The sequence below is a fragment of the Brassica rapa genome, chromosome A09 (genome assembly GCF_000309985.2).
Source record: "Brassica rapa cultivar Chiifu-401-42 chromosome A09, CAAS_Brap_v3.01, whole genome shotgun sequence".
Taxonomy (NCBI): Eukaryota; Viridiplantae; Streptophyta; class Magnoliopsida; order Brassicales; family Brassicaceae; genus Brassica; species Brassica rapa.
The window spans coordinates 38,078,681-38,097,232 of NC_024803.2; the positions used below are offsets into that span (position 1 = coordinate 38,078,681).

The following is an 18,552-nucleotide window of genomic DNA, read 5'->3' on the forward strand; positions in this document are numbered from 1 at the left end:
ACCAGGAAAGAAAGCTATTCCATGCATGTGGATTTATCGTGATAAGTACAATCCTGACGGCACAATACGCCGCCATAAGTCTCGATTAGTAGCTTGCGGAAACAATCAAAAAGAAGGTGATGATTTTAAAGAAACTTTTGCTCCGGTGGTTAAGATGAATACAGTTCGCTTCCTCCTTCGCTTGGCCACTGCAAAAGGGTGGGAAGTCCATCAAATGGACGTTTACAATGCGTTTCTTCATGGAGACTTGAAAGACGAAGTGTACATGAGGCTTCCTCCAGGGTTCACGCATTCTGATCCTACCAAAGTTTGTCGTCTAAACAAATCCATTTATGGTTTACGTCAAGCACCAAGGTGCTGGTTCTCTAAGCTCTCCTCTGCACTTATCAAGTTTGGTTTTGTGCAATCTTATTATGACTACTCTCTGTTCTCTTATACGAAAGGAGACAAAGAAGTTCGGGTGCTTATCTACGTTGATGATCTCATTATTGCATCCAACTCTATGGAACTTATGTCCAAATTCAAAACATACTTGAGTCAGTGTTTTAAAATGAAGGATCTGGGAAAGCTTCGTTACTTTCTTGGCATTGAAGTCGCCCGCTCTGAAGAAGGAATGGTGCTCTCTCAACGAAAATATACTCTTGACCTCATTGCTGATGTTGGACTAACCAATGCACGACCTGTCGCCACACCAGTGGAACAGAATCATCACCTTGCAGCAGACAAGAGTCCATTGTTATCCGATCCAAAACAATACAGAAGACTTGTGGTTTGGCTTGTATATCTTGCCAATACCCGTCCAGAGTTGTGTTATGCAATTCACTTATTGTCTCAATTTATGAAAGCACCCCGTGAAGATCACTGGCATGCAGCTATCCGAGTTGTGAAGTTTTTTAAAGGCTGTCCAGGACAGGGCATTCTACTTTCCTCAGCACCCGACCTGGACATTTCTATGTATGTAGATGCAGATTGGAGTAACTGCTCTACTTCTCGACGTTCCTTGAGTGCTTATGTAGTTTTTCTTGGTGGTTCACCGATATGTTGGAAAACAAAGAAGCAAGATACTGTGTCCCTTTCTTCCGCTGAAGCTGAATACAGAGCTATGGGGTCCGCTACAAAGGAAATCAAGTGGGTGATCAATATCTCCAAGGATCTCGGTGTTCCTATTACCAAACCAGTTCCGTTCTACTGTGATAATAAGGCTGCTATGCACATTGCGGCAAATCCGGTGTTTCATGAACGCACAAAACATTTGGAACGTGACTGTCACAGTGTGCGTGATGCTGTACTAGCCGGTGTCATTTCTACAACGTATGTCCACTCCAAAGATCAGATTGCCGATGTTCTTACTAAAGCTCTTGGGCGCCCTCAGTTTGAATACTTGTCTTCCAAGTTGGGCGTTAATGACCTTCACTCTCCAACTTGAGGGGGAGTATTAGGAAGATAATCCCTACGTTATGGATTAACTTCAAAGTTGTGTTTATCTACATGTAATATATTAGAGATAAGTCCAAATAGTTTGCGTATCAAAGCATCGCTATGTTGTATTTAAGAAGAGCCTTTGCTCACGTTAATACCAAGTCAATAGTTTATCAATCTCAGTTTTGCTTTACACTTATTTCTAATTGTTTAAAAGTAGTACACAAGTGTTCTGTAAGGGGTCTTGGTTTATCTTTGATCGTCAATATGCAATGCTAGTAAGTAGTAACTCCTTTGATGGATGAGAAAAAATAATCTGTTTTAAGTTATAATTCAAGTATGGTTCGCACAAAAAAAGAGGTAACTATTACGTCCTTTCATGTAAAAGTTAATACATAATAAATGTTTAGTTATTATAGTTCAACGTTGCTTTGTTGTCATATGTAGTTCCTTTTAATATGTGACCATGGTATAACAACATCATGTGAGCTCATTAAAATTGATCCATGCCAGCTTAATAAACAATTAAAAAGCTATGTTACAATCAAAGGAATAAGGCAACATCATTTATCTTTCTAAGTGTTTTAGATAGTTTAATATGATCCAAACTCTTTAATCCTGAACTTCAGATTTAAATAAAGTTAAGTGCATCGATAAATATAACTACAACAAAGACAATAAGATAACTATAGTTATTTTAGAATTTAGTTTTCTCTGGGGCTTGTTACATTATATTAACATGTAAAAAGATCATAATACGATCAGTAACATCACCAAAATAAAACGAAAATTAACTAGTAAAATCAAATCAATTACAAAGCTAAATCTGGTGTAGTTCGAACTGGGTAAAAGAGTTTCATACAGTTGAATCTTAAAATTGAGATTGAAGGTAGAATGAAGAAATGTAAGCGAAGTTACTAATAAAACACCTTCTGGGGTTAAAAAGAAGAAGGTATTATCAGCGAAACTTGCAACATTGGTTTCGGCCTCCCATGAATCAGATAAGTACCTCATCAACTTAGCTGGGATTATGAAGGCCTTTCAATCTCTATTTTCTAAAAACTAACAATTAAAAACCATAAATCAAACTAGCCAAAGCATATGAGCGAACAAAAAAGAACACAGGGACTGAGATATAAATCAAGAACGCAAAATCGAATATCTTTTAAAATAACGATGAGTTGATCTCTTCTACGGCTTGAGATTCAGACTGCGACAAATATATACTGTTTCTCTTTAATTTACTAGGGTTTCCAGTTTTCAATGTTTTGGGTTAACTTTATTAGGCCTTTAGCTTTAGTTGCCACCTAGTATCGTTGGATAAATAACTACACATTAATGATTATTTAAGCCCAATAAACGTGTGTGTAAGCATGCTATGATGGGCCTTGCTGCAGGTTTACCTTATGTTCTTTGTACATGTTTTTGATCGTGCATCACACTATTATGAGTCTGAAACATGATTTTCGATTATTCGCCTTGGATGATAACATTTTCAAATTCTTCAGTACTCATCAATGTTTTCTTATAAAACCCTCATTGATGAACTCATTTTCCTCATCCCACTTCGAACACAAAAGGAGGAGAACCAGTAAGGCATAAAAACAGGCAGCGCAGGTTCATATATGCTATGGGTCCACTCAAAACTGGTTTCAGCTGTGTATAAAAAAAAAGAAAAAAAAAATTAATGAACAGTACATGAAGAAAAAATTGGAGAGATGCTTGGTCCCAAACGGCCGCTTAAACTGCTTCCGCAGCGGGCCGGACCTGAAAACAGGCAACACATTTTTCAATGGCGATAACACGTGGGGTGGCCTCCAACATTTCAGGGACGCAACTTCGTGTATCCGTAGCCATTTACCTTCTCCTCTCTTTGGCCACCACCATAACCACCGCTGATTACTACTCTCCCTCTTCTCCTCCGGTTCACCACTCACCGCCACCGGTACAGAAACCCACGCTTTACTCCCCACCAACCTACAATCCTACACTCCCATCTCCGGTTTACACTCCACCGGCTTACAAACAACCTCACTCACCTCCGGTTTACACACCACCCACATACAAACTTACCCTCCACACATCCTGGCAGGGGCGAATCTAGCCAATAATTCTATCGGGTGTACTTTTTAATAATAAAACAGAAAAGACAAATCAAAAGAACTCGAATCCAAGTTATTGTGGGTGCACAACTAATGTTTTCCACCTGAACTAGCTTATTCTTTACGTTTTCCATTACGAAATTTTTATTATACATAATGATTATGGGTGCACATGCCTCCATAGTACAAGGCCTGGCTTCGCCCGTGGTTGATGGCATCATCCTCTACAAAAACGGTTACCAAATTTACCCAATTCAAGGTGTAAATACATTCTTAAACTTTCCTAATTAAATATAGAGAAATTCCATATGACATTTTTCGTTATTTTTACAAAAATAGCTATTAAAGAAGAAAATGACAAAAAAAAAATTTTATTAAATAGTAAGTATACATTTGTACTTTAGGGTTAGCTATTATAGATTTTAGGTTTAGAGTTAATGATGAAATTTTGAGGATGAAGTTTTAAATTTAAAAAAAAAATTAAATTTTTCAAAATAAAAATAGACTATTTTGGTTATTTTCTATTTTGGTGACAAAAACTTAAAAAATACTATTTAAAAGAATTGACCATAGATGTATGATCACAACAAAATTAATAATCAGAAAACTCGGTTAATTAAATTCATATAGGAGCAAAGGCAAAGATTATGTGCTCTGAGCCAGGATCATACGGGAAAGACAAGAAGGATGTTGTGATCTACAGCGACCCAACTGACTCTAAGGGATACTTCCACGTGGCGTTGACAAACATTAAGGACCTACTTCACTGTCGTGTGAAGCTCTACACATCTCCTGTCGGGACATGCAACAACCCGACCAATGTCAACAAAGGTATCGCTGGAGTTCCATTGTCAATGTACGGATACCGTTACCACTCCGACAAGAACTTAAAGATCTTTAGCGTCGGACCTTTCTACTTCACCGGTTACAAACCTGCTCTCACCACTCCCAAATACTGATCATGATGATCACGTTATGATTGCAATGATCTTGCATGCATTATATCTGAGATCGCGTTAAGAATTTTTTTTTTTTTTTGAAAACTTGTCCTTCGAAATGTTCTTTTGTTTCTTTGTACCGATTTTATTAATTGTTTGGTCACATTACTATTTGATTATTTTTTATGTAGTTTTATATAAGTTGTATGACGAGCATCTTTGTTTGGGTTTTGCGACTGCTTCTATATAAAATATGAGAAATTTAATATCAATAAGAAACTTAGTCCTGGTGATAGAAGTTACTTTAGCAGAGATCATTTGTAATTTTGTGGCCACTGTATCGACGCGTGTAGACTGAATGTACAACCAACGATCTGCTATCTTAATTATCCCAATAAACAAAAGTTTACGACCCTAATGCTCTATATATAGTCATTAACCATAGATTGATTGCAGGATATATTTATATATTGAATATCTAGAATATATTTTATTGTAGCTCTGAAAATCACAAGAGTCCACTAATTTAATCGTGCAACCAAGTTTCCCCCTTGTATAATTAGTATAGAACATAACAGAATTTAAGTGCTACCTATATGACATAACCAATCAATAGAAATGTTTTAACACTTTATTTTTGTCATATGTTGAATAGACCATGTTGATATATTTGGTTGGTCAACGTACAAGAAGGATACTGCACCAGCGTTCTGTTGGACGATTAATGCAGTCGACGCTTTGACTTTGTTCTCTTTAAATATGTGTCAAGGACTTATTGCCCGACTGTAAAAATAAGTACTAATAATAACTGGAACTTACTGTTGATCTACTACAATCTTGTTTTCCAACATTTGTTATTTTTTCTTTATATTTTCAAATATATTAGAATCCAATCTTTACATACCGAACTCAAACAGCATCACTAGGCTCCAGTCCTGAAATTAGGTAATTGTTACGTACCTGTTTGAGACAACTAAGAGCATCCACATTGGAAGGACCAATTTTTGTGTCCTTACCTTAGTTTATTAATATTGTTAACTTAAGATACATAGTTAAGGACAATAGCTAAAATTAAGATTATTGGTAGGACCATTCAACAAAGTGGAGATATTTAAGATGATACGTTCGGATCTCCGCCGTTCTTCTTCGCCACGGCGTCCGTGAAGATCCGGAATGCTACATACCTGGCTCTCGTCGCGATCCCTTCCATAGAGTTCTTACGCATGCTCGCCACCGTCGTATCGCTGGCGATCTCGGCGCCCAATCCGAAGAGGAAACACGCTTTGATGATGTCGTGCTCCTGGTTTCCATGGCCGAGACGGATCGTCGATGATGATGCAGAGGAGGAGGAATCGGCATCGTCAGAGAGTAGGGGATTAAAAATTTCGCCAAAAATTTCGCCATTATCGAATTCGGTGATGGACGATTGGTACTCGATTTCGGTCTTTTTATTGCCACGTGTCCCTAAGGACATGCTCAAAAAATTCTTAATTAACATACGTTTCTTTCCTTTTCTCCTATTTTTGATTTAAATTTTGGGTTATTATTGTTAAGATACGTTATTGAGGATGCCGATAATGATGATCTAATGTGAATGATGTTTTCCCTTTTTTCTTTCAAACAATAGTTTGGGCTATAGAAAAAAAGTAGTCAAATACGTTCCACCAAAAAGATCTTGGTCGACATGTTATATCAATATTCCTTATAATAAAGTTGGTAATTTGTCCCCACAACTGAAAATTGGAGACATGTGCGCGAGAAATGACTTTTAAAAATTTAAAGGTGATTCGTCGTTATAGTGTGTTTATTACAAAAACAAATATGAAATAGCTCAGCTTCCACTTTCGTTGCCCATGCACACCGCACGCGAGTTGGTCGGATGGTCCCAACTTAGTCTTCGACTCCACGTCGATTTGTGTACGTGTCACTGTGTCAAAACTCCATTCAACCTAATACCACAATCGTGGTATATATAAAAATCAACTAATTTATCATAGTTAATTACTAGGGTTCGTAAGCGGGGACATGAGAATCCTCATTCTTCAGCAATGACTTGAATGGAGTACGCTGTATATGCATTTTCATAGCATGGAAAAATACATCTGAATTAAAAACTGTAAATGAAATACTGAATAAAAAAGGTACACAAAAAGGATTTACAAATCGATACAATAAATTTGAAAATTGTATAATATTTAATATTTTACCAAATAAAAAAAATTACGATTAAAACTTTTGGTTGATAATGAATAAGAAACAAATAATATTTTCAGAACCGTCGATTTGTTTCAATTATTTTAGTTACATTTATGTAACAAACCATTTAAGAGATTACAAAAGAACAAAGAGAATCGTTTAGGTGGGTGAGCTTTTGCTTCTCTACCTAAACGACACCGTACGTATTTTACATTACAGAATAGCTCCGTTACTTTTTTTTCGTTCATTTTTTCAAACGCCGTCTCTTCGTAAAGGAAACGTCCCAAGGATCTGGCACTGATCGCCGCGTGGACACTAAAAAGCCACGTGTCTCCACCCCCGCCGTAACACCTGTCGGTTACATGAAGACTCCGAATTCTTGCCCACACGGTTCTGGGTTCCCCGGATTACCGGGTCGGATTCTTTAGTATCCGAATATTCTTTTTGAATAATCAAATACTCCATAGCCTCTCAATAAACCCCGATTATTCAATCCGTCATCTCCGGGTAGACCCGAGTTAGAAGCGTCAAATTCTCTGGGTATCTCAACAACTATACCGACTAAATCAATCGGTTCCCTCCCACACTCTTCCGTCGGAAACCTCACCGGCGAACCAGAGGACGAAGACGGCGTCGAGGATTCTGATTCGTCCGATGAAGACGAGCTTCCAGCTTCGGTATCCTCAATTGGCTTAACCGATTGAAACACGGGAGCAACCGGTTCTGAATTCCTCAAACCGGATTCAGTAACCGACTCCTCGGGTTGAACCGGAGCTCTGCAAAGCGGACAGCTAGATCTCGACCGGAACCACGTGTCAATACAATCAACATGGAACACGTGGCCACATTTCGGAAGGACACGTCCTTCGTCTTCTTCTTCAAATTCCGACAAGCAAACGGAGCAATCCTCGGGCGGAGATTTATGGGTTTTAGCGGAATAGACGAAGATCGGGATTTTCTCGAGCACCGTCGGATCGAGAGGAGATAGGGAGGAGGATTGAGTGGGGTCTCGAGCGGCGGACAGAGATCGGAGGTGAGCACTGATACGGCGGCGAATACGGCGGTTTTGACGACGGAATAACCATCTGGCGTAGCTGTGGAAACAGAGGATAAGAATGACGGCGACGAAGAGGATGATCACGGAAGCGAGCATGATCTTGCCGTTAAGTGCGTAACGTGAAGAAGGTCCATGGGTCATGTTTTCCCATAGTGTCTTGCTATTGTCATCAACGATGCCCATTGTTCTAGAGAGAGAGAGTGAGTGAAGTAAGTGAAAGGAACACGAAATATTTTAGAGCGAGAATGAATTGAGTGGGTTATCGAAGAAGAGGAGAGTGGGAGTGCTTGATTCTGTGGGTTTGAATCTCTTTATTTATAGACGAGCTATGAATTATTGGCTACGCTTATTTTATTGCTATTATTACTATATATGTTTGTTTTATTTTTTCGGTGGATTTATTCTTGATTTCAATTTTCGAGTAACTTTATAAAATTGAATTTAAAAGTGATAAAATGCTTTTGCGACTTTTTGTTGTTGATTTTCATAGAGTTGAACATACATTTTTTGTCTAATAGCTCTTTCAGCTTTGAACAAATATAGTTTTGAGAAAGTCTTTTGACCATAATTTACTTTATGATTTGCTTGACAATACTTTTTAGTTTTGAGTATATGTTTTTTTCCCACAGAGAAGCATGCATTTAATCATAGATCAAATGTGTAGAAACTTATTGATAAACATGGTGCACATTTGATAGATTTTCTTGAACATTTCTTCAGTGCTATTTAACCTTTTGTGAATAAATATGCTGGAAACAGAGTTAAAAGTCAAAGTTTGTGAATTTTGTATTATTTACATTCATCATTATATGTTTTTTTTTGGTAAAATTCATCAGTATATGTTGAAAGCAAAACTATAAAAGTAGATGTAGAGACACTAATAGGGAAAATAAAATGCATGGTCCAATCCAATTGAAATGAAACTGAAAAATCCATAACTAAATAAACCGAAATGAACCTAGAATCTAGTAACACACTGCTTTTGGATTTTCCATGACTCATGGGACTCATTCTCAAGCGTGGTCTCTTAAAGTTTTGCTTAAATGGTAAGAGAGGGACTGTCCTAATCTGGCGGCTCTTTATTTCTTTTTTCTTTTTCCTCTCTTTTTATAAAAAAAAAATAAGTATTTTGTTTTCTTAGAAAAATAAAAAAAAATTCCGTCAAATACAACCTTATTTGGAAGTCTTTTTCAAAAATGTCTTTAAGACCGTTTTACACATCAGAAACCTACTAACATTTTTGTCGTTAAGAGTATTTTAAATGGCCCTTCCTTGCTAACGACCTTAGATGCATTCACCTTTCTATTGTTTCTTGTTTCTACTTTAAATAACATTAGAGTTTCTTCTCTCTTTTTCTTGATCGCATTTCCACTTTCCTCCATTTTGAGCACTATCAAGAAGTATTACTAAAATATTATTCTCGAGAATTGAATTAAGAATCTTAGATCTTTCTAAGAACTTCCAAGGCCATTAACGGCTCTAAATGATTAGAAGATTCCTTACTCTCATTACAGAATGTTACAGTATTGGATATATGTTCTTACAGAAGATTCCTTACTATATTAGGACTAATCTTAGATCAAAACAGAAGAAACTCCGATCAAACACACACATAAATATCTTGTACAGCATAATTTCTGTTTTTTAGAAACATACATGATACCCAAACGCAGACAAAAGTTAAAGAATCAGTGACTATATAACTTGTTTTGGTCCCGGGCCGGCCGGGACCGATAGTATGAGTTGTAAAATCTATAACTTATTGATTTATAAAAGGTTGTACATTAAGACTTGCTTCCATGGTAAATGGTTTTTATTTAAAGTTGTTGATCAGTGAACAACGAAAAGCAAATTCGATATTATGAATGGGATAAGGTCGGACCATTAGTCAAAACATTCTACAACTTGAGAGAACACTCTAAAGGCTATACAAACCCATGTGCCGTGAGCGTGCAGGCTAACATGAAATATCATACTTTATACGACTGATGAAAGCTACTCATCTGTTATTTATATATCATAAAGTAGCTTAAAATTCAATTTGTATATCAATATGCAATACAGGTTATCAGCTTTTTATAAAAGTAAATGTAATAGATTTATCCACTAAAATCATATTAAAGTCGACGGGTTGCTTAATAGTCAAGAAAAAGAGAAAAAAATAGAAAGAAACATTTGAAAAAGCTAGGTCGAAAAAGTGATAATGAAAATTCATAAGTAAAAGGAAAAAAAAAACGATTAAGAGTTAGTATTTCACAATGTTTAAATTCTGCTAGGCGCACATTAGGTGTTCGAACAGTGTTTAGCGTGTAGGTCGATTAATCGTGTTCTATATGTCTGCATGCATGGTAGCTTTTTTATTTAAGTAAAGTGCTAAACGTTCAACTTTAAGAAGGTTTGATATTTTACAATCAACCAAAGTATCAAACCGTGTGAAAGTTGTAAATAAATGATGTAACAGCCAGTGAAGTTACATTCCGAGAAGTAGTGGCCAGCTCATTCATCTCCCTTTTTCGAATTGCTTTACTTGTTTTTCAACTTTCAACTTTATTTATTTCTTTCCTTTCAACTTTATTTATTTGTTAAAATATGAGAACAATTAACAAAAATGAAAAAAAAAAAAACAATAAACGCTTATGATTAAACCAAAACGAGAGACAATGCAATACCAAGAGTGAATATGAAAAAAGAGCGAATATGAAAGAACATATTTTCTCTTCACAGTCCCAACCCGAATATTATTTATATTTAACTTTATAAAGTTTTCATACCTTTTTAAAAGATGTAATTTTTATACTAGGACAAGTTTTTTTTTAATTGAAAGAGGGTTACTAGGGATAAGTTTTTTGAAAGTGTTAATAGGGATAAGTTTTTTGAAAGTCTTACTAGGGATAAGTTACAAGTTATTTGTTTCCGTACTTTTTTTTATCAATACATTTTTTAGTTATAAGCTGGAGTAAAGAAAGAAAAAAGTTGCATTAAACGGCAATGATCAAAAAAAGTTGCATTAAACGGCAATGATCAAGTTTAAACCCGTAACCTAACGAACATGCCGTGTGGTAGAAGGAAATATAATTCTTTTATATGTGGAAAATCAAATGTACCGAAAGAGAAAACCCAAAAGATAAATTATAAAGGATATTTGATCTAAATCCAAAACTGGATAATGTGCAGAAGAAAAGTTAAAAGAAAAACTTTGAAAAGACAAATGAATCTTGTTAACATCTTTGTTAATTCGTCAGAATATTCGTTTAGTTCAAACCTGAATCTCTGTCTGCCATAAACAAAACGAAATACTAACATTGACCCAATGAGACCCAATGAAACTTGTTATTATTAGAAGTTTTATTGATAAATCAACATAAACCGTCAGAGATTCTGAATCAAAATACAAAGACAACACGTCTTTTCATCTTGATATTAGCTAACACAAAGAAATGTAGAAGCATTTTTTTTTGACAAAAGGCTTAATAGTTTCATATTCCGGCAGACCGGAGAGCATACTCTTGAACCAATGCAGCAAACAATGACCGTCTCTCCAGCAAACGAACCGGACTATCATACTCTTTCGCTTTTCCTGCAATTATTAAAAAAAAATCCATTAGTCCACCAAAATAAAACAAAAGTCAGTAGTGTTCTATTTGTGTTGTAGCTCTTACCTGCGTCTATAACAAGAACGCGATCACAGTCCATAACCGTTGGAATCCTATGAGCAATGCTGATGATGGTACAAGACGAGAAATCTTCCCTGATGATCTTCTGGATCATAGCATCAGTCTGCGAATCAACGGACGCAGTTGCTTCATCCAAAAACAGAATCCGACACCGTTTCAGCATAACCCTTCCCAAACAGAGTAACTGTCTCTGACCAACACTCCAATTCTCACCACTATCCGCCACTGTCCAACAACGTTCACCACTTTAAACTATAATCTCAGGAGAAATCTATACATTGTTTACAGCTTTTCACTCACCGAGGGAATCAAGCTTCCCGGGCTTGGATGAAACAACCTCCTTAAGTTGACAACGCTCGAGACTCTGTAAACAAAAACTGAGCATTTCATACAATGATTCTGGATCAAGAACTTTTAAAAAAGGTTTGGTCTTTTAATCCCTCTAACCTTCCAGATTTCTTCATCAGAGTATTTCTCTGTAGGATCAATGTTACTCCTCACGGTTCCTTCGAAGAGAACAGGTTCTTGAGGGATGATACCGAATCTTGACCTAAGATCATGAAGTCCCAAAGTGCAGATATCGATTCCGTCGATGATTATCTTCCCACCAGAAGGTTCCACAAGTCTGAACAAGACCTGAATCAAAGTTGATTTACCACTTCCTGTTCTACCAACCACACCAACTTTCTCTCCTCCTTTGATGTCTATTGTAAGTCCCTTGAGGACAAGAGGTGTGTTTGGTCTGTACCGTACCTTGACATCTTCAAGGCGTATGTTACCTTTGTAAGGCCAAGTTGGTGGTGGACGGTTCTCTTTGATCTCCCATGTCGCTTCCGAGGGAATATCAGTGAACTGTTTGATTCTCTCAACAGAAACCATCTTGTTCTCAACGAAACAGCTTAGATAGATTGCCCAAAACAGAACCGAGTTCAGTGAGAGACCGTAAGAAAGTGATAGCCCAACGTTCTCTGCATTGAGCCGAAAAAAAAAAAACAATCATCATAACGAAAAACAAACATTTTACTATTTGAACTTAAACTATTATTTTTCTTAAAATTTGCGAGTTGACGGGTATCCGCAGTCTAAATTAGGCTGACCCGTATCCATCTCCGCAAAAAAATAAACTTAATCCACATCCGCCCTACAATTTTTTTTTAAATCAGTCGATCCACACACGTCCCTATACTCAAATTCCCACCTCTATTGCTTAGTAAGTCTTAACGTTACCTGGTTTGATAATGTTGCTTGGTAACATGACCATGAACAGAGCCGAGATACAGAGCACCCAGCTCCCGATCAGCTCTAGACGAAACCCCAGCCATTCGTTTGAACCATTGTTGTGGAAGTCCATCCTGAGATTAGCGTTGACTCTCTTCACGTTCTCTTGCCTAAAAATAGACTCTTTCTTGAAAGAACGGATCGTCATCACTCCGGCTATGCTCTCTGAGAAATGGTGGATCACTGGTGCCTTGGTGATCGAGTCAAGGCGAGTTAGTTCCCTAGATGATGCAAGGTAATATCCCTGTTGGATCCAAAAAAATACCAATGAGATGTTTCAACAAAGCAATCATAAGCAAATAGTATAATCTCTTTGGCTACACTTACCCGGTACCAAATGTTGAGCCATGCCAGAGGAATCACGAAGAAAACAGTTGGCCAAGCGTATTGGCAGGTTACTATGAAGATGCTGAGAAGAGTAGTATACATTGCAGCCACTAGTCCTATCATAAAGGGGATGAAGATATCCACATTGGTCTGATCAGTAGATGCCTGCAAAACAACATATACTAATAACATTTAATTCTGCAACTGACTTAAATCTCAGTGTACTAGTAAAAGATATATTTGGGCGGAGTTTGTCTTTAAATTTTGTGGTTAATTCGTGTTTGTTCACAACAACAACAAATTTTGTCTCTCACCCGACTGAGAATTCTTCCCGATGGCGTGGTGTCGAAAAACGACATTGGTGCGTGCACAAGACTGTTGAGAATCTGTTTGAAGAAGATCTGAGCAGTCTTGAGACCCAAGTGAGTGATGTAAAATGCCCTGAGGCAGACAAGAACAATGGATAGAGCAGCAATAATGAGGTAGACGCGGATGAAGACTGAAGGGTCGAATGAGACGGCGTTTTTCGCTGATGTTTCGTAGGCAAGCCAATAATCGCTAGCCATTATAGAGCCTTGCCAAGCCAGAGAGAAGAAGAGAACAAGTATCATACCCCACCAGCCGTAAGCTTCAGTTGAGTATAGTTTGTATACTTGAAAGCTCACTTGTCCCACTTCTCTTTCTTCGTCTTTGATCAGTCTTGATCCATCTTCTGGGATGTTGGAGCCGAGGAATGACTTGATGTGTTCATCGTTTAGCTCTCCTAAACGAGGAGACTCCATTGAAGTAGTCCTCTGTATTCTTGGAGACTCCAGTGAAGTAGTTCTATGTATTTTTGGAGATTTCGGTGTTGGTGGTTGACGAGGAGACTCTATTGAAATTGATCTTTGTGTTATTGGTGATGTCGTTGGCACATTTGCTGAGCCAGCTTCAACTAGCTCCATTGATGTCTCGTGCGCCGCTACCAAAGCCCCAAAATCTAAACCGTTGCTCACTAGCTCATCGTATTTTCCTGATTGCACTATCATTCCATCTCTCATAACCTGTGAAAATGCAACCACTCAATTGGCAAAACTCTTACATCACAAAACCAAACAAAGTTTCTATCGAACCGTACCAAGATGCAATCAACGTTGTGAAGGAAGTCTACTTGATGGGTTACTAGCAATACAGTCTTTCCTTTCAATGCTCCTCTTACACATTTCTGCAGACACATCACCACAAAGATATAATAATCAGGTTTATTGCTTTTGATTTAAGTTCAATATTCAGACAGTGACCTTTGGTGGCTTACCTTGAATATGTCCGAACCGGTATGAGCATCCACGGCGCTAAACACATCATCGAGTAAATACACATCAGCTTCCTGATAAACCGCACGTGCAAGCTGTATCCTCTGCTTCTGACCACCGCTAAGGTTAATCCCACGTTCACCAATCTCTGTCTGGTCTCCAAACTCCATCATCTGCAAATCTTTGTCCAAACAACAAACCTTGACAACTTCATTGTACTTGTTTGAATCCATAGGAAGACCAAACAAAATGTTGTCTTGCACCGTTCCATTCTGAATCCACGACGTCTGCGCTACGTAAGCCGTGTTCCCACACACCCGCACCTTCCCTGAGATCTTATGCATTTCGCCAAGAACCGAAGCTAGCAACGAAGACTTCCCCGATCCAACGGTCCCTACAATAGCAGCGAGCTCTCCCTTCTTTACCTCAAAGTTTATGTTCTCAATAGCAGGCTCGTCATCATCGTCATCCCAGCTGAAGCTCCCATCTTTGATCTCCACGGCGACATTCCCTTCACCACAGCCTTGAACCCTCTCCACAGTCTCTCCAGACAGCTCTCTGCTCGTCATGTAAGCGTCGAGTCTCCCGAGAGAGATCATCGCCTGCGAGAGAGCGATCATCGACTGCGGAAACGTCCTGATCGGTTCTTGAAGAATCTTGAAGATAGTGGTCGTGGTGAAAACCGTGCCCGCGTCAAGCTTGACTCCCAAGAAAACCGCCGTCGTGAAAGTGAGGGCCGAGATCAAAACCGGCGTGCTCCATAGCACGATGATGTTACCGGAGATGGAGTAAAGAAACTTGGACAGCCACCCGAACTCCATCTCTCTAAACTTGAGGATCCTCTCGTTGAAATGATCCTCCCACGCTTGAAACTTGATCACTCTCATGTAGTTCAGCATCTCATTAGTCGCTTTCATACGCGAGTCGCGGTTCATCATCAAGCTGAACTGAAACCTGTTGTTCCTCCTCGTCCCCATGAGAATGAACACGAAGATTCCCGTTAAACCGATAACCGTGGTCACCACGGAAGGTCCGAGGACGCCGTAGAGAAGCACGAGAGCAACCGCCACTTGCAAAGGCATGAGCCAGATTGCGTGCAGCTGAAGCATCATATCGGAGAGCTGCTGCGCGTCCACAGCCATGTAGTTCACTATCTGCCCCACGCCGTGGTTCTGACGAGCCGAGCCGGTTAGCTTCAACCCTTTCTTGTATAAAGCTGTGATCAGAGTCGATCTTATGAGCATCCCTAGCTTCTGCGAGTTGAAGTTGAACTGGTGAGTGGACAAGACTTCGACGAACTTGGCGACCAAGAGGATGAGGACGAGGTAGTATCCTTCCGACGGGGAGGAGCCTTTCCCGGAGGTGAAGTCGACGAAGCTTTGGATGAGGACGGGACCGACGTAGATGACGCTGAGGCGGAGGATGGCTAGAACCGCCGTGAGAGCCACTTCTTTCCAGAAACATCGGAGGAGAGTGGTTCTCACGGGGTTCCTCGAATTCTCCTGCGGTTTGGGCCATTTGGATTCGAAGAGAGACGCTAGCTTCTCGGCTCTGTGCTCCGGAGACAGAGTCGGGACTTGATCGAGGTTCAACGGAGACTTGTAGCCTTTGCTGAGTAACGGATTCATCCATATCCAGAACGTTTTCGATAGAAACGACGCCGATGCGTATAGAGACACGTTCTCTGATGACTTCTCCAAAACGACGTCGTTTGACTTCGCCGCGATCGCAACGTTGCTGGTGGTGGTTACTATTCCCGTTGAGCCTCTGATGGATACGATGAGCAGGACGGCGGTTAAGGGGAAGGAGACGAAGGACGCGACGTCGTCGGATCTTAGACTCGCGGCGGAGGGATCGTCGGAGATGAGATGGAGTATCCCGGAGACGGCGAAAAGAGAGGTGACGATGAAACTTGAGACCCAGTAGATTCGTAACGTTAACGGATGGTTGGTTGATGCGAATCTTTTCTGGTGGAGAACCAAAACGGCGATGACGGCGTAAGTAACGGCGTGGATTAGCCAAAACAGAGCGTCGACGAGTTTTAAGTTGGTACGTGTGGTGAAGGCCAAAACGCAGAGCGCGAGTGAGCAAAACGACAGGAGAATAGTGGCTACGACTGTCGTTTTGAACAAACCGGTTGTTCTGGTTACGGTTCTTCTTGCGATCAGAGGCTTCCTGATGTCAGCTTCTGTAGTAGTAGTAGAAGAGGAGCAGAGTTTGTGGAGAGCGAAGAAGGTTAGGATGATGAGGAAGAGTAGATCGACGGCGGAGGAGAGGAGTCGCTGTGGACATGGAGATAGTAGAATGAATCTCAGCCATTGGATTGGAGTTGGAAGAGATGAGGACGGTTCTATGAATCCGGACGATGAACATGAGAGACCGGAGACCCATGAAGAAGAAGAAAGCCACCACATTTTTTCCGACACCAACTCCAAGAAAACTCCCCTGTATTAATATGATTGGTTTGGTTTGTTAGTAACTTTCTTTTAGTCTATTAGCACTTATCCTTGTTAATTACAGACGGTATTAAGGATTAATCAGTCGTTGGAAAACAATTAATTAAGCAAGGCTGCTAATAGTATGGTTTATGCTGATTTGGTCTACGTAGCCGACTGACAAGAGGAAGAAGACAAAAGTGTATGGGACTAGTCAGTAACTAAACTAATAGTACTACTTTTTAATGGACAAAAGACACGTGTGTGAAGAGATGAGCTAGAAATTTTGAGTGGTATCAAAAGATGATTATAGTTTGGACTTAGCAGAGTGGAGAGACAGAAAATGGAAGTCCCTTTCAAAGATTTAGTGGAGGGATATCTCCCTGTTTTAGAATTTGTATCCTTTTTTTGTTTTAGAATTCGTTTCCATGTGACGTTACTTTCATTCTTTTGTGATTTTTTTAATTATCATGATCGGTTATAAAACTGATAAATCAAATAACAAAATAGCAGTAAGAGTAGGAGTACGATAAACACATAAGACTCTAATATAAACACATAAGACTGAGTTTAAATAAAACACACAACACTTTTAAGTTAAAAGATAAACACATAAGTATACGTACATGTATCACCCGCTTGAAGTCTACTTCCTAAAATATTACTATATAAGCTCGAGTGAAGTTTCTCTGTCAATATAATCGTATAAATATGGTATGTCATGCGTGACCTCATCAGAATAGCACACATCTGTCTTGTAGTAAAACGCCTTATCTTTGGAGTTATGCTTCATGTGCACCTGGAAACGCACATAGATTCTCATCGGCTCTATTGTCTTATCTTTTTGTTTGTGTGAATTAGCATATACAATCAAGAAGAGAATAATTAGGTTTAATATATTTTTTAAAAGTATATATATAGTGCAACGCTCTCGACCTCTACAACAAGAACAAAAAAAATTGAAAGAAGAGAACATGCTCGTTGATTTATTTGCAGAGTAAAATTGATTAACTACACAAACTTCGAACGCTTTAACAACTGTGTAGAGATCTACAATATATTTTCCGCACGTGTTTCAGTCCTGACGTCCTCATAATCGACCAAAAAGTATATTATCACACTGCCACTAAAAATGTCTAGGTCATGCATTATTGCTCCCATTGATTCACACTATTGCAGAGATTTCACTTGTACCCGCCTTTTTCATCGTGTGTAAAGTTAACATATGGCATTAATCATTGTCATCGTTACATCTCTTTTGTTTATTCCTATACTTTTACTCTTTTCTTATATGAACAATAACAAGTCGGATAGCTAATACTTTCGCCCAATCAAACCTGTAGATAGACTCCCAATTTCTTACATTATTTGTGAAGTAATTTGCATATGTTACCATTCCATTCAATTTATTTATTTTTATAATCATATTCAATTTCAACAAAAAAATGACATATCTTTAAAAAAATATGACAGACATTAATTTTATTATGATATATACAATTTTTTAATAAAAAATTATATTACTTTGTAAAAAAAAATGGTAATGGCTATTAATTCATATATCATCATTAGTGTAAATTTTCTATAAATATTTATTTCTGGCAAGACAAATAAAATATATTAATAACTAATAATTCATATTACTATAAGCTACATATACTTACGAGTATAATTTTGACATCAATTTATATATCATATTTTGTATAAATATATACATTTTACCAAAATTAATTGTAAGTGTGCATAAAAACTAAAATAATAATAACCAAATATTGTTTTGATAGTCAAATGTTTAAAATTTTATTTTTCGGTTCATTAGGTTAATTAAATTTTA

General features: G+C 38.3%; 2 protein-coding genes and 1 non-coding gene across 3 annotated transcripts; all 3 read right to left on the bottom strand.

Moving 5' to 3' along the window:
* Positions 1-2,319: 2,319 nt before the first annotated feature.
* On the bottom strand, positions 2,320-2,448 carry LOC117128768. Its single transcript, XR_004452158.1, has one exon. It is a non-coding gene; the product is annotated as a small nucleolar RNA snoR83 (small nucleolar RNA).
* A 4,275-nt stretch (positions 2,449-6,723) lies between these two features.
* LOC103842073 (RING-H2 finger protein ATL5) lies at positions 6,724-10,786 on the bottom strand. The gene has a single exon (XM_033278627.1). It carries the CDS (start codon positions 7,893-7,895, stop codon positions 7,080-7,082), a length of 816 nt encoding a protein of 271 aa, XP_033134518.1. The 5' UTR covers positions 7,896-10,786; the 3' UTR covers positions 6,724-7,079.
* A 247-nt stretch (positions 10,787-11,033) lies between these two features.
* On the bottom strand, positions 11,034-16,831 carry LOC103842075 (ABC transporter C family member 14). Its single transcript, XM_009118682.3, has 9 exons — positions 14,286-16,831; positions 14,109-14,195; positions 13,306-14,034; positions 12,992-13,156; positions 12,614-12,908; positions 11,834-12,354; positions 11,687-11,750; positions 11,372-11,611; positions 11,034-11,289 (listed from the first exon to the last, which is right to left on the bottom strand). Exons 1-9 carry the CDS (start codon positions 16,695-16,697, stop codon positions 11,189-11,191), a joined length of 4,614 nt encoding a protein of 1,537 aa, XP_009116930.1. The 5' UTR covers positions 16,698-16,831; the 3' UTR covers positions 11,034-11,188.
* Positions 16,832-18,552: the final 1,721 nt, after the last annotated feature.

Coding starts and splice junctions, on each gene's coding strand:
- LOC103842075 (XM_009118682.3), bottom strand. CDS start 16,697: ATGTGGTGGCTTTCTTCTTCTTCATGGGTCTCCGGTCTCTCATGTTCA. Junction 13,157..13,305: donor CGGGAAGAATTCTCAGTCGG/GTGAGAGACAAA, acceptor GTTGTTTTGCAG/GCATCTACTGATCAGACCAA. Junction 12,355..12,613: donor AAGCAACATTATCAAACCAG/GTAACGTTAAGA, acceptor GGCTCAATGCAG/AGAACGTTGGGCTATCACTT.
- LOC103842073 (XM_033278627.1), bottom strand. CDS start 7,895: ATGGGCATCGTTGATGACAATAGCAAGACACTATGGGAAAACATGACC.